This window comes from Vicia villosa, linkage group LG7 (assembly GCF_029867415.1).
Source record: "Vicia villosa cultivar HV-30 ecotype Madison, WI linkage group LG7, Vvil1.0, whole genome shotgun sequence".
Taxonomy (NCBI): Eukaryota; Viridiplantae; Streptophyta; class Magnoliopsida; order Fabales; family Fabaceae; genus Vicia; species Vicia villosa.
The window spans coordinates 72,473,405-72,488,810 of NC_081186.1; the positions used below are offsets into that span (position 1 = coordinate 72,473,405).

Consider the following 15,406-nt stretch of genomic DNA (forward strand, 5'->3'; position numbering starts at 1 on the left):
AAAAACATCAAGACTTCAATGCAACACTAGTGACATCTAAGTAGTTTTACACTAGAGGCACAAGCTTAAGACAACAAAAAAGTTGGATTTGCCATACAAGTGAAGAGATCGGTTATCTATGATGATGATGTTGACAACAACAACAACTTCTTTAACAACCAGACACTTTTTGAAATCGAAGTAAGAGTTTCAAGAAAAGATGCACTCATCAAAATTCAATGCGATAAGACATGCCAAAATCACACATATTTCCGGATAACAGAAGACATATTTAAAACTCCTTTTCTGAATCTGCCATTGTAACATCTATTTATCTATTTATAATATACAATCTCATGTTGATCTATTAATATCCAATCACTTAATTAGACATTTAGACATTTAGACATTATTTTATTAGATTTACATTATTTTATTAGACATTTAGACTTATGTTTCAGAAATTGAACAAGTGGAAAGTCATGTTTGTCTTGAATTTTGAAAGAGATTTGAACAACACCTGAATATTTAACTAGCAGAGAAGCAAAAGATAAGAATGTTCTTTTTCTAAAACTGCAGATTATAGTGTGTTCTGTTTGTGACAAAAATAATTAAGAAGTTATGCCACTTATCAGTAAAATGATCATAAGGAGTCCTGTTTGGACTAAAAACCAGTTTTCACACTTCCTTTTGGCGATGCGATGAGGAGGGCAACAAAGAGGAAAAATCAAGGAAGATAATGAATTTTGAAAGGTGTGTGGTTCACTTTGAATTGAAATAGTTTATCATAAGCAAATCTTTGATTTTGGTCCAATTAAAAGCTATTGATGGAACTAATGCTTTATCTACTTTACAATTATAAGATATTAACCAGTTATGTGCCAAAGAGGAACAAGAGAAAGCTCACTAAGTTAATTTTGATAGACCGCGTTATTAATCGTAGCGATTTGAGCAGCATCTTTAACAAGCTCCACCCCAGCATAAATGATCTCAAAATCACTCTTTTCATAAAACAAAAGATTTGTAACTCATTTTTCTAAATCCTGCAAAATACTTGGAGAGAATAGAATAAATTATAACAACACATAAATCTATACTAGAAACAACTCATGAACAAAAGCTAATTAAATTTAAAGTGAGATAGGAAAAAAACAAAATACTGATCTTAAATCTATACTGTTATTTAGTAGTGTTTAAATTGTATGCTGATTTGAAAGTCAATTTCCTTTTAATCAATGCATGAAAAATCATACATTTATATAAACAAAACAATGTGTAAATGCATAAATGTTACCAAAGTGTGATATAGTCAATGCATTAAAACCAATTCATTAAAATATATATGAAGTCATATAGACAAAAAGAGTATCTAACATATTTCCAGTCAGTTGTTGTTTCTCCTTTTTGTCTGTTCATGATTAGTAAAACATTTACTGGAGTTCGGTGCAGGTTGAGAGATCAAATTTGGTTTGTTGCAGCAGCAAGATTAGGCACAGAACATAATTCTATAATTAAAAAAATGAGTTAGTGTTTGTGTTCTAAACTTCTAATATTCTATTTATTGATGAAAGAAACAAAAAAGAAGTATGTCAGTGACTCACCCAAACAGGAAACTCATGTGATCATTTTGTCATTGATGATTATGAAGGGAATGTGAGCAATCTTACGCCATTCTTTCCCTCGCTTCCTCTGCAAACTTGCTTCGAGTAATGGACAACAAGTGATACTTAGTACATATAGGGCCCGTTTGTTTTGGCTTTTTTTAAAAATAATTTTTATAGTGTTAACAAATTTTGTGAAAAAAATTTTTACAAAGAAACTTTTTATAAAAGCTTTAAATTAAAATTTTGTTTGAATAGTTATTCTTAAAATGTGATTTTAGGTATTTCATTTATTTATGGAGAAAAAATTTGAATATCAAATTTTCAAAAAATCACTTAATTTTGAAGCTATTTCAAATAGATTTTCATAAAAATCATTTTTGAAATACAACTTTTTGAAAAACTTATGATTTTGACTAAGTTTTGGTCTTCAATTATGTATGTTTATGTTATAGGATGTCAAATTAAGTGTTTCATTTTAGAAAAAACGAATATAAAAAAACTTGTAATATTTTGAAAAACAATTTTTGAAAATCTATTTTCAAAAATACAAAGAAAAAATCAATTTTTTTAAAGCTGAAACAAACTGGCCCTTAAAATTTTGTGAAAAATTTTTTTACAAAGAAACTTTTTATAGAAGCTTCAAATGAAAATTTTATTTGAATAGTTATTCTTAAAATGTGATTTTAGGTATTTCATCTATTTATGGGAAAAAAAATTGGATATCAAAATTTCAAAAAATCACTTAATTATGAAGCTATTTCAAATAGATTTTCATAAAAATCATTTTTGAAATACAACTTTTTTAAAAAATTGCGATTTTGACTAAGTTTTGGTCTTCAATAATCTATGTTTATGTTCTAGAATGTCAAAATTAGTGTTTCATTTTAGAAAAAACGAAAATAAAAAAACTTGTAATATTTTGAAAAACGGTTTCGGAAAATCTATTTTCAAAAATACAAAGAAAAAATCCATTTTTTTAAAGCTGAAACAAACAGGCCCATAGAGAGGAAGGCAATCCCTCTTTTGGAACCGATTTGAGTTTGCGAGCATTAACAATCTCAAGTTTTTGGAGAGAGTTTAGATGTTGAAACCACTTCCCATCAATGATAGCATCATTAAGATCATAGATGCATAGTGTCAAAAGCGATGCAGTTAGAAAAGGCCCCATCAGCATGTTCACCGAATCATCGCTGTTAATCCGCAACACTAAAAGACGGGTGAGATATTTCCAAGTTGGCCTAGTATTCTTCATAATCCCTCCAAAAGAACCAACGGTCAGTTCTTGTAAACTGCTAGGCAAATCATTCGTGACAAATAATTGAAGATTTGGTAGATTATCAATTTCCATTTCTCGAAGTTCAGTTAGAGTGTGCATTGCTTTTGGTAGTGAAGGAAGCTTCTCACACTTCCACATTGCAAAATAAATGAGATTTGGAGTGGCCAATCCACCTGGGGAAAAAGACTCCAGTTCATTACAGTCCCATATTGTGATGCTTCTAAGAAATGAGAGACTCTTTTGCGACACATCTTTTGCAACTAATATCGATTTAAGATTTATACAACCCTCAATAAACAGACTCTTGAGGACAGGGAGAGCACCCAAGGTAAATGATATCATTGAATTACAACTATAAGATATTTTCAATTCCTCAAGCGATGTGTAATTGTGCAAGTATTCATGAGGTAGAAACTCTAGATTCTCACAATTACTAATTATGAGAAATTTCAAGGTTTTTGGTAGGTCGTTTGTTGGGAAAGACGTTAGAGATGGAAAGTCCTCTATGGTCAACTGTTGAAGAGAATTGAGAGGGGTCATCAATCTGTTGACTACATCTGACATTGGAATTATAACTCTGATATTGTTATTATCATATGAATGTCTTAAGTTCACTAGTAAAGGACACCTTCTTAACTCAAGTTCAATTAAGGAAGTAAATTTGTGAGGTATGTCTCCTTGCAGTTTAGGACACTTACTAAGTAACAAACGTTTGAGATTAGGAAAATTCGTTGTCGGACCTCCAATCACGTTCCACTCCTCCCATTCAGGCATATCCTCAAAGCGGAGAGTCTCCAAGGAGGGAAATGGTTGAAATGAAGCAGAACTATCACTTCCATAGAACTCTATACCGACACTTTTTATTGAATGCATTGAATCAATATTGAGTTCTTTCAAATTACCCAATTGTCCAAGGGGTGGAAGCCAAATACAGTTATCACAATTCGAGATCCTTAAATACACCATACTATCATATAAAGAATCACCCAACAAATTTGGTATGCTGACTCCACCATAGCCTTTGATGGTGAGACGTTTCAAATTTGTTGAGGGCTGCAATTTCTCTAGTACAATACTTTGATTTTGTGGATCCAAAAAAGTAGTACCACAATCCCATTCTAAAGCTAATCTGTCTATTCGTACTTTCATCTTCATATTGGCTTTAAAAGCTTCAATGGAGTCATTAACATTTTGTAGCTGTTGTTAGAACAAGATTTGTTCTGATCAATTATCTTAGTTTTGATGATAACAATAATATGAATTTTGCTTAAGATAATATGGTACTCTAATCCAATGCGGTTTCCTTTTCAGGAAATATATAAAGAGTATGCATAATTCAGCGCTCAGAAGCTTTGTCTCAAAGGGTTCAACATGCAACATCAGAACATGGTCTGGCAAGACATCAGAAGATGGTCGAAGCAGAATCAGAACATGGGTCTATGGAAGCATCAGAAGAACAAGAGAACAGAAGCACTGAAGTTCTGATGGTATCACGCTCAGAAGCACTTCAAGGTCAGAAGATCAGAAGATGCTATGCACCAAGCTGTTTGACTCTGATGATATTCAAACGTTGTATTCACAAACATCAGATCAGAAGAAAGTACAAGTGGCAAGCTACGCTGACTGACAAAAGGAACGTTAAAAGCTACTAAAGGCTACGTCAGTAGACACAGCGTGAACAAGGCTCGAGGTAGTTGACAAAAGCGTATAACATTAAATGCGATGCTGTACGGAACACGCAAAGCATTAAATGCACTCAACGGTCATCTTCTCCAACGCCTATAAATATGAAGTTCTGATGAGAAGCAAGGTTAACGATTCTGCACCAAAAACAACTCATATTAAACTTGCTGAAACGCTGTTCAAATTCAAAGCTCAGAATCTTCATCTTCATCAAAGCTCACTACATTGCTTTTGTAATATATTAGTGAGATTAAGCTTAAACGTTAAGAGAAATATCACAGTTTGTGATTATCGCTTTTAAGAAGTATTTGTAATACTCTTAGAATTGATTACATTAAGTTGTAAGGAACTAGAGTGATCGTGTGGATCAGAATACTCTAGGAAGTCTTAGAGGTTATCTAAGCAGGTTGTAACTAGAGTGATCGTGTGGATCAGTATACTCTAGAAAAGTCTTAGAGGGTATCTAAGCAGTTGTTCCTGGAGTGATCAGTGTGTGATCAGAAGACTCTGGAAGACTTAGTTGCTGACTAAGTGGAGAACCATTGTAATCCGTGCGATTAGTGGATTAAATCCTCAGTTGAGGTAAATCATCTCTGCGGGGGTGGACTGGAGTAGTTTAGTTAACAACGAACCAGGATAAAAATAACTGTGCAATTTATTTTTATCTGTCAAGTTTTTTAAAGCTACACTTATTCAAACCCCCCCTTTCTAAGTGTTTTTCTATCCTTCAATTGGCATCAGAGCGCCGGTTCTAAGGTGCAAGCACTTAACCGTGTTTAGAAAAGATTCAGGAAGAGAAAAACGCTTCAGTAAAAGATGGTTGATGAAAGTGAAAAGTCTACACCTGCATCTACATCTGGCTCTGCTGAGCAATACAACGGTAACAATGGTTATACTAGACCGCCGGTATTTGATGGTGAAAACTTTGAATACTGGAAAGATAAACTGGAAAGTTACTTTCTTGGTCTAGATGGTGATCTATGGGATCTTCTGATGGATGGTTACAAACATCCAGTAAATGCCAGAGGCGTAAAGCTGACAAGGCAAGAAATGAATGATGATCAGAAAAAGCTTTTCAGGAATCATCATAAATGCAGAACTGTTTTGCTGAATGCTATCTCTCATGCTGAGTATGAGAAGATATCTAACAGGGAAACGGCCTATGACATATATGAGTCCTTGAAAATGACTCATGAAGGAAATGCTCAAGTCAAGGAGACTAAAGCTCTAGCTTTAATCCAGAAGTATGAAGCCTTCAAGATGGAGGATGATGAAGACATTGAAAAGATGTTTTCAAGATTTCAAACTCTTACTGCTGGATTGAGAGTTCTTGACAAGGGATACACCAAGGCTGATCACGTAAAGAAGATCATCAGAAGCTTACCCAGAAGATGGGGTCCTATGGTGACTGCATTCAAGATTGCAAAGAATCTGAATGAAGTTTCTCTGGAAGAGCTTATCAGTGCCTTGAGAAGCCATGAAATAGAGCTGGACGCAAATGAGCCTCAAAAGAAAGGTAAGTCTATTGCATTAAAATCCAATATCAAGAAATGCACTAACGCTTTTCAGGCTAGAGAAGAAGATCCTGAAGAATCAGAATCTGAAGAAGAAGAAGATGAACTGTCCCTGATCTCCAGAAGGCTAAATCAACTCTGGAAGACCAAGCAAAGGAAGTTCAGAGGCTTCAGAAGTTCAAAGAAATTTGAACGTGGAGAATCTTCGGATGACAGAAGATTTGACAAGAAGAAGGTCATGTGCTATGAATGCAATGAGCCTGGACACTTCAAGAATGAATGTCCAAATCTTCAGAAGGAAAATCCCAAGAAGAAGTTTCATAAGAAGAAAGGTCTTATGGAAACCTGGGATGAGTCAGAAGTTGATTCAGACTCTGAAGATGAGCAGGCCAACTGTGCGCTGATGGCGACAGAAGATGACGGATCAGAATCTACATCAGAATCAGATTCTGAAGAGGTATTTTCTGAACTTACTAGAGATGAGTTAGTTTCCGGTCTAACTGAACTTCTGGAACTCAAGTCTCAGATTAGTCTCAAATACAAAAAGCTGAAAAAGCTATTTGAATTTGAAACAAAGAAGCTTGAGATGGAGAATTCTGAATTAAAAGAAAAACTTTTAAAATTATCCAATAATGTTGGATCTCCTTCTGATTCAGAAAAATCCACTCCTAGTCTAAACCATATTCTGAAAGAATATGATTTAAGTTTCAGGAAGTTCTTATCTAGAAGTATTGGCAGAAGTCAGCTAGCTTCTATGATATATGCTGTGTCTGGAAACAAAAGAGTCGGCATTGGTTTTGAGGGTGAAACCCCATACAAACTTGAACCTGTTGATGAAATGAAACTCACATACAAGCCATTGTATGATCAGTTCAAGTATGGCCACTCCCATGATATTAGGCACACTTCACATGCTCAAAGTTTTCACATAACACACACCAAAAAGCATGTGACACAACTTAGGAAATATCATGAAACTCACATTAAAAATTATCATGCTGTTCCTCCTATTGCTTACAATGTTAAACCCAAGTTCAATCAGAACTTGAGAAAATCTAACAAGAAAGGACCCAAGAAAATGTGGGTACCTAAGGATAAGATTATTCCTATTGCAGATATCCTTGACTGCAAAAAGGACAAAGCACAACATGTCATGGTACCTGGACTCTGGATGCTCACGACACATGACAGGAAGAAGGTCTATGTTCCAAGACCTGGTGCTTAAGTCTGGAGGAGAAGTCAAGTTTGGAGGAGATCAGAAGGGCAAAATAATTGGCTCTGGAACTATAAAGTCTGGTAACTCTCCTTCCATTTCTAATGTACTTCTTGTAGAAGGATTAACACATAACCTCCTATCTATCAGTCAATTGAGTGACAATGGTTATGATATAATCTTTAATCAAGAGTCTTGCAAGGCTGTAAATCAGAAGGATGGCTCAATCCTATTTACAGGCAAGAGGAAGAACAACATTTATAAGACAGATCTGCAAGATCTTATGAGTCAGAAGGTGACTTGTCTTATGTCTGTTTCTGAAGAGCAGTGGGTCTGGCACAGAAGAATAGGTCATGCTAGTTTGAGAAAGATTTCTCAGATTAACAAACTGAATCTGGTCAGAGGACTCCCTAATCTGAAATTCAAATCAGATGCTCTTTGTGAAGCATGTCAGAAGGGCAAGTTCTCCAAACCTGCATTCAAGTCCAAGAATGTTGTTTCTACCTCAAGGCCATTAGAACTCTTGCACATTGATCTGTTTGGCCCAGTCAAAACAGCATCTGTCAGAGGGAAGAAATATGGATTAGTCATCGTAGATGATTATAGCCGCTGGACGTGGGTAAAATTCTTGAAACACAAGGATGAGACTCATTCAGTGTTCTTTGATTTCTGCATTCAGATTCAATCTGAAAAAGAGTGTAAAATCATAAAGGTTAGAAGTGATCATGGTGGTGAATTTAAGAACAGATCCTTTGAAGAATTCTTCAAAGAAAATGGTATTGCCCATGATTTCTCTTGTCCTAGAACTCCACAACAAAATGGAGTTGTAGAACGAAAGAATAGGACTCTGCAAGAAATGGCCAGAACCATGATCAGTGAAACCAATATGGCTAAGCATTTCTGGGCAGAAGCAATAAACACTGCATGCTATATTCAGAATAGAATCTCTATCAGACCTATTCTAAATAAGACTCCTTATGAATTGTGGAAGAATAGAAAGCCCAACATTTCATATTTCCATCCTTTTGGATGTGTATGCTTTATTCTGAACACTAAAGATCATCTTGGTAAGTTTGATTCCAAAGCACAAAAATGTTTCCTTCTTGGATATTATGAACGCTCAAAAGGCTACAGAGTATACAATACTGAAACATTGATTGTAGAAGAATCAATCAATATCAGGTTTGATGATAAGCTTGGTTCTGAAAAACCAAAGCAGTTTGATAATTTTGCAGATTGTGATATTGATATATCAGAAGTTGTTGAGCCAAGAAGCAACGCATCAGAAGCAGAGCTTCTCAGAAGCAAAGAATCTGAAGATCAAGTATCAGCTTCTCTGGAGAATCTAAGCATTTCTGAAGAACCATCTGTCAGAAGATCATCCAGACTCATCTCTGGTCATTCAGAAGATGTCATTCTTGGAAAGAAGGATGATCCAATCAGAACAAGAGCATTCCTTAAGAACAATGCAGACTGTCAATTAGGTCTTGTGTCTTTGATCGAGCCAACTTCTGTTGATCATGCTCTAGAAGATCCAGACTGGATAATTACTATGCAAGAAGAACTAAATCAGTTTACAAGGAATGATGTTTGGGATCTTGTTCCTAGACCAGATGGATTCAATATAATCGGTACAAAATGGGTCTTCAGAAACAAGCTCAGTGAGAAAGGTGAAGTGGTAAGGAACAAAGCCAGACTGGTGGCTCAGGGTTATAGTCAGCAAGAAGGGATTGACTATACAGAAACCTTTGCACCAGTGGCCAGGTTAGAATCTATTCGTCTATTAATTTCATTTGCCTCTCAACATAACATCACTCTCTATCAGATGGATGTTAAGAGTGCCTTCTTAAATGGTTATATAGATGAAGAAGTTTATGTCCATCAACCTCCTGGTTTTGAAGACTCTCTGTCTCCTAATCATGTTTTTAAACTAAAGAAATCATTGTATGGATTGAAACAGGCTCCCAGAGCTTGGTATGAACGCTTAAGTTCTTTCCTTCTGGATAATGGTTTCACTAGAGGAAAAGTGGACACTACTCTCTTTTGTAAAACCTTTAAAAGGGATATTTTAATTTGTCAAATATATGTAGATGATATTATTTTTGGAACATCTAATGCTACACTTGGAAAGGAGTTTGCTGAGTCTATGCAGGCTGAGTTTGAAATGAGCATGATGGGAGAACTCAAGTATTTCCTTGGAATACAAATAAATCAAACATCAGAAGGAACGTATGTTCACCAAACCAAGTATGTGAAGGAACTTCTGAAGAAGTTTAATCTTCTAGACTGCAAAGAAGCCAAAACTCCTATGCATCCAACATGCATCCTAGGTAAGGATGAAGTAAGTAAGAAGGTAGATCAGAAGTTATACAGAGGTATGATTGGATCTCTTCTATATTTGACTGCTTCTAGACCTGACATTCTGTTCAGTGTTTGTTTGTGTGCTAGATTCCAATCAGATCCTAGAGAATCTCATTTAACTGCTGTTAAGAGAATTCTAAGGTATCTGAAAGGTACTACTAATGTTGGCTTAGTTTACAGAAAATCTAAAGAATACAACTTAGTAGGATTCTGCGATGCTGACTATGCTGGAGACAGAATTGAAAGAAAAAGTACTTCAGGAAGTTGCCAATTTCTTGGAAGTCATTTGATCTCTTGGTATAGCAAGAAGCAAGCAACTATTGCTCTATCAACAACAGAAGCAGAATATGTCGCTGCTGCTGGTTGTAGTACACAGATGCTCTGGATGAAGAGTCAGTTAGAAGATTATCAGATATATGAGAGTAACATTCCTATATTCTGTGATAATACTTCTGCTATATGTTTATCTAAGAATCCTATTCTTCATTCAAAGGCTAAACATATTGAGATTAAACATCATTTCATAAGGGACTATGTTCAGAAGGGTGTTATATCTTTAAACTTTGTGGATACAGACCATCAATGGGCTGATATCTTTACAAAACCCCTGGCTGAAGATAGGTTTAAGTTCATTCTGAAGAACATCAGTATGGATTTATGCCCAGAATGAGAAGATGAGAAGTTCTTACGTATGAGTATCTTCTGAAATGAATGTGAATTTTTTGTTAATCAGAAGTTCTGATTGAAATCTTTTAGAAATTATGATTCTGTTATTACTAACGTTTCATTGTCTAAGTTGATTCAGAACCTCTTTTAAAGCAAAACAGCTGTAACGTTTTATCTCGGGATGGTAAACTTGTCGTTACTATTCATGGATAAGCGTGCGTGCAGTTGAAGGGACGCCGACCATAGGTAACTGTGCTAGTCACCTCATTTGTCTTTATTATCTCTCCTCATGTCACATAACATTAAATGCTATTTATCATTCGTTTCATTTTATTTTCTTTTAAATACTCTTCAAACGCGTCTCCTTCCCTCTCATATTTTCTCTATTTTCTCTATCTCTTTGCTTTCCTCATAAAGTTTTTCTCTCTCTCTTCCGTTTTCGTCTCTTGCTCAAACAAGTTTTTTCTTTCTTTTAAAAATCCTAGCTCAAACCTAGCGTTCACCCTAAGCCTGTTGAAGATCTATGACTCAAAGGCGACAGATCTCTGCATATCTCGGGATGGCTCTCCTAATTCCTCTCAAGTCAGACCTCTTCTTTGATGTTGTTATCAACTTTCACCCAAAGACAGAAGACTTTCTTGAGTTATGGGAGGAGGTTAAGAATGATATTCTTAACTTCTATGTTAAGGGAAAGCCCCGTTTGCAACATTAGCTCTCTGTCTGTGAACTGTCCCTCTCTTCCTCTTTGGTCACTTGGATCTCTCCTACAGTGGAGGTTCTAGTCTGGAAGACAAGAGTCCACCGGGATTCTTGATGGGTTGACACAGAGTGTGTCCTGCTAGGGTGCTGTTTTTAATTTTTGTAGTCATTTCCTCTTGGGATGACTTTTTATGTATTTGCTAGGAATGTTTCTCATCTTGTTAAACATAGGAACCTTTTGTAATATCTTTTAATTATCAATGAAAAGTTTCTTTGTTTTTTTTTTACATTCCAGTGTTTTTATTTGTCGTTTTATTCATCTGAATCCTTTGAAATATTCTTTTTGATGTTATGACAAAAAGGGGGAGAAGATAAATGATAAATGATTTGATTAATCTATCAGTTGCTGGGTAAAGCTCCCACACATTTACTAACAAGAACTGCAAGTTCTATATGGTTTAAGTGTTTTGCAGGTATAAAGCAGTGAAGAGAATCTTGAAGCAAGCTGAGTACTATCAAGCTTCAGAGATCAGAAGCAAGAAAGAAGAATGAATCAGAAGCACTGATAATAGAATTTGATCCATATTTCCATATTTGTCTATTTGTTCTGACAAAATTCTATTTGCTCTGATACATTATTTCAGCCTATATGGCTCTGATACATATAATGTGTTCGAATATACATTTTATGTTCTGACTCGTTCATGCTGACTTTTGTCGTTTAGTTTTTGTTCTGTGAATGTTCTAAAGATCCAGAAAACTCAAGATCTGAAGCTGTCCTAAATGGAAGCAGAAATCAGAAGCTGTGAATGTTCAGAAGATCAAAGAAATTCAAGTTCTGAAGCTGTCCTAGATGGAAGCAGAAGTCAGAAGCTGTGAATGTTCAGAAGATCAAAGAAATTCAAGTTCTGAAGCTGTCCTAGATGGAAGCAGGAATCAGAAGCTGTGAGTGTTCTAAGGATCTAAGGAAATTCTAGTTCTGAAGCTGTCCAATGGAAGCAGAAGTCAGAAGCTATGAATTCTCTGAAGACAGAAGCTTATATGATCGTCTCTACCGAAATAATCAGGGAAGTCTTTTGTTAAAGTTCTTCGAGTATTTATTTCAGGGGGGAGATTATTTATCTCAGGGGGAGATTGTTAATCTCAGGGGGAGACATATTCATATGCTTATGATATAGCTGTGTAATTTGTCTTTTGCCGTCTGTTCTTTCTGATCGCAAATTCATATCATTTATATATGTTTTTGTCATCATCAAAAAGGGGGAGATTGTTAGAACAAGATTTGTTCTGATCAATTATCTTAGTTTTGATGATAACAATAATATGAATTTTGCTTAAGATAATATGGTACTCTAATCCAATGCAACTTCCTTTTCAGGAAATATATAAAGAGTATGCATAATTCAGCGCTCAGAAGCTTTGTCTCAAAGGGTTCAGCATGCAACATCAGAACATGGTCTGGCAAGACATCAGAAGATGGTCGAAGCAGAATCAGAACATGGGTCTATGGAAGCATCAGAAGAACAAGAGAACAGAAGCACTGAAGTTCTGATGGTATCACGCTCAGAAGCACTTCAAGGTCAGAAGATCAGAAGATGCTATGCACCAAGCTATTTGACTCTGATGATATTCAAACGTTGTATTCACAAACATCAGATCAGAAGAAAGTACAAGTGGCAAGCTACGCTGACTGACAAAAGGAACGTTAAAAGCTACTAAAGGCTACGTCAGTAGACACAGCGTGAACAAGGCTCGAGGTAGTTGACAAAAGCGTATAACATTAAATGCGATGCTGTACGGAACACGCAAAGCATTAAATGCACTCAACGGTCATCTTCTCCAACGCCTATAAATATGAAGTTCTGATGAGAAGCAAGGTTAACGATTCTGCACCAAAAACAACTCATATTAAACTTGCTGAAACGCTGTTCAAATTCAAAGCTCAGAATCTTCATCTTCATCAAAGCTCACTACATTGCTTTTGTAATATATTAGTGAGATTAAGCTTAAACGTTAAGAGAAATATCACAGTTTGTGATTATCGCTTTTAAGAAGCATTTGTAATACTCTTAGAATTGATTACATTAAGTTGTAAGGAACTAGAGTGATCGTGTGGATCAGAATACTCTAGGAAGTCTTAGAGGTTATCTAAGCAGGTTGTAACTAGAGTGATCGTGTGGATCAGTATACTCTAGAAAAGTCTTAGAGGGTATCTAAGCAGTTGTTCCTGGAGTGATCAGTGTGTGATCAGAAGACTCTGGAAGACTTAGTTGCTGACTAAGTGGAGAACCATTGTAATCCGTGCGATTAGTGGATTAAATCCTCAGTTGAGGTAAATCATCTCTGCGGGGGTGGACTGGAGTAGTTTAGTTAACAACGAACCAGGATAAAAATAACTGTGCAATTTATTTTTATCTGTCAAGTTTTTTAAAGCTACACTTATTCAAACCCCCCCCCCCTTTCTAAGTGTTTTTCTATCCTTCAGCTGTGATATGGAAAGTTTTCCATGTAGATTGGGAAATTTTCTCAGCTCTGCAACCTTCAACCCATCAATATGTTTGCTAACAACAAAGTCAGACAGAGTTTGGAGATTTTGTAGTTTGGCTATTTGAATCGGCATCTCCCTCAATGCAGTGTCACTAACGTCAAGGTGGCGTAGATTAACCAATTTTCCCATGTCCTCTGGCATCTCCTTCAATGGGGTGTTACTAACATCAAGGTAGTATAGATTAACCAATTTTCCTATGTCCTTCGGCAATTCAGTGAACCTTTTACAGCCTTCCAACAACAAGAACTGCAGATTGTAAGGCTTGCATGTTTCAGAAGACAACCTTTCAATCATAGTGTGAGAAAGATTTAAGTAACTCAGGTCTAACAAATTTCCAATAGAGTTGGGAACCTTAGTGATACTCTTGTAGTTTGATAGAGATAACACGCGTAATTGTTTCATTGTCGGCAACAAGTCATGTACTACCTTGTTTGATAGCAAACAAAGAGGCAATTGCTCTTGTAATGGTAATGCTAGAAAGGTACGCAGACCTTTTAATCCGCATAATTCATGAAATTTTTCGTATGAATCATATGCCTCTCTATTGTAAGATAAGGTATGCACCCTATCATCTAGGTTATGTTCGTCCATATTGATACAATATGGAGATGAAACCTCTGTGGCTAGATCATGGATAAAGTTGTGCATTTCAAAGTTTCCTTCATTGTCCCCAATAGAACGCCGAAGTATCAACGATCTTGACACTAGTTCATCAAAGTATTCTTCTCCAACTTTTTCCTGATCTGTGGACAACGATGATTCAAGTAAGCCTGCTGCAATCCATAATTGAACTACCATCTTTTTGTCTAAGATGGATTTCATGGGAAAAATTGAACAATATTGAAAACATTGTTTTAAAGGATCAGAAAGAAAATTGTAGCTCCATTTGAGAGAAGCTTGCACCTCATAAGTTGTATCCCGAATCTTACTTTCTAGCACTTGATTCCAGTCATTGGGGTACGATGAGATGCGAAGAAGAGTCCCATGAACTACTGCAGCTAATGGTAATCCATCACACTTTTTTGCAATTTCCCTGCCAATTTTTTCTAGATACGATCGTTGATGGTAGTTATCTTCTCCAAGTGCATAAAGACCAGCAATCTTCAATTTCCAAAGGTCTCAAATAGTGGATAGAAAGAAAGGTTTGCATGGATAGTGCAACTCGTTCATCTCGTGTAGTGATGATTACCCTACTTCCTGTTTCCCCAGCGTTAAAGATATCCATGAGTAATCTTCAATCGACAGATCTTGCATCCCACACCCCATCCAATACCAGCAAAAAATTTGGGTAAATGGTATTGGTGTCACTATCAGTTGTATCATTATTTGTTGTTTGTGAAATAGATTCAAGAATGCTTTCAAAAACACTCAAATGAACACTGTCTGTGGGGATATCTACCCACCGTTTTAACTCAAACTGGCCCTTGACTCGAGGATCATTGTAAAGGTGTTTAGCAAGGGTTGTTTTACCAATCCCTCCCATACCAACAATGGAAATCATTTTTATTTTACTATCACCATCACTACTAGACAACAAAAGATGTATAAGTTTCTCAATATCAGTTTCTCGTCCATAAATACAAGATTCATCCTCCAAAATAGAACCTGTAGGATTTTCATAAATTTGTTCTCTGAAACTCAATACTTGTAATTTCTCAATTAATTTATGCAATTTCGAATTAATCAATCTATAGAACCGTTTGAAAAGGGAAGAAAAGTTTTTCAGCACCTGCTTAGCAGCAATTTGGATTTGATACTGAAACAAATCGATTTGGTCAAACAAATTTTCAGCGTCGTAGACAGCGTCTCGTAGCATATCCAGCCTCATCAGTGTTGTCCTGAGCTTTTCCATGAGCGAAAAGT

At 35.8% G+C, this 15,406-nt stretch overlaps 1 protein-coding gene across 1 annotated transcript; it reads right to left on the reverse strand.

Moving 5' to 3' along the window:
• Nucleotides 1-2,559: 2,559 nt before the first annotated feature.
• On the reverse strand, nucleotides 2,560-15,395 carry LOC131619315 (putative disease resistance RPP13-like protein 1). Its single transcript, XM_058890424.1, has 3 exons — nucleotides 14,817-15,395; nucleotides 13,535-14,644; nucleotides 2,560-4,056 (listed from the first exon to the last, which is right to left on the reverse strand). Exons 1-3 carry the CDS (start codon nucleotides 15,393-15,395, stop codon nucleotides 2,560-2,562), a joined length of 3,186 nt encoding a protein of 1,061 aa, XP_058746407.1.
• Between the last annotated feature and the right edge of the window lie 11 nt (nucleotides 15,396-15,406).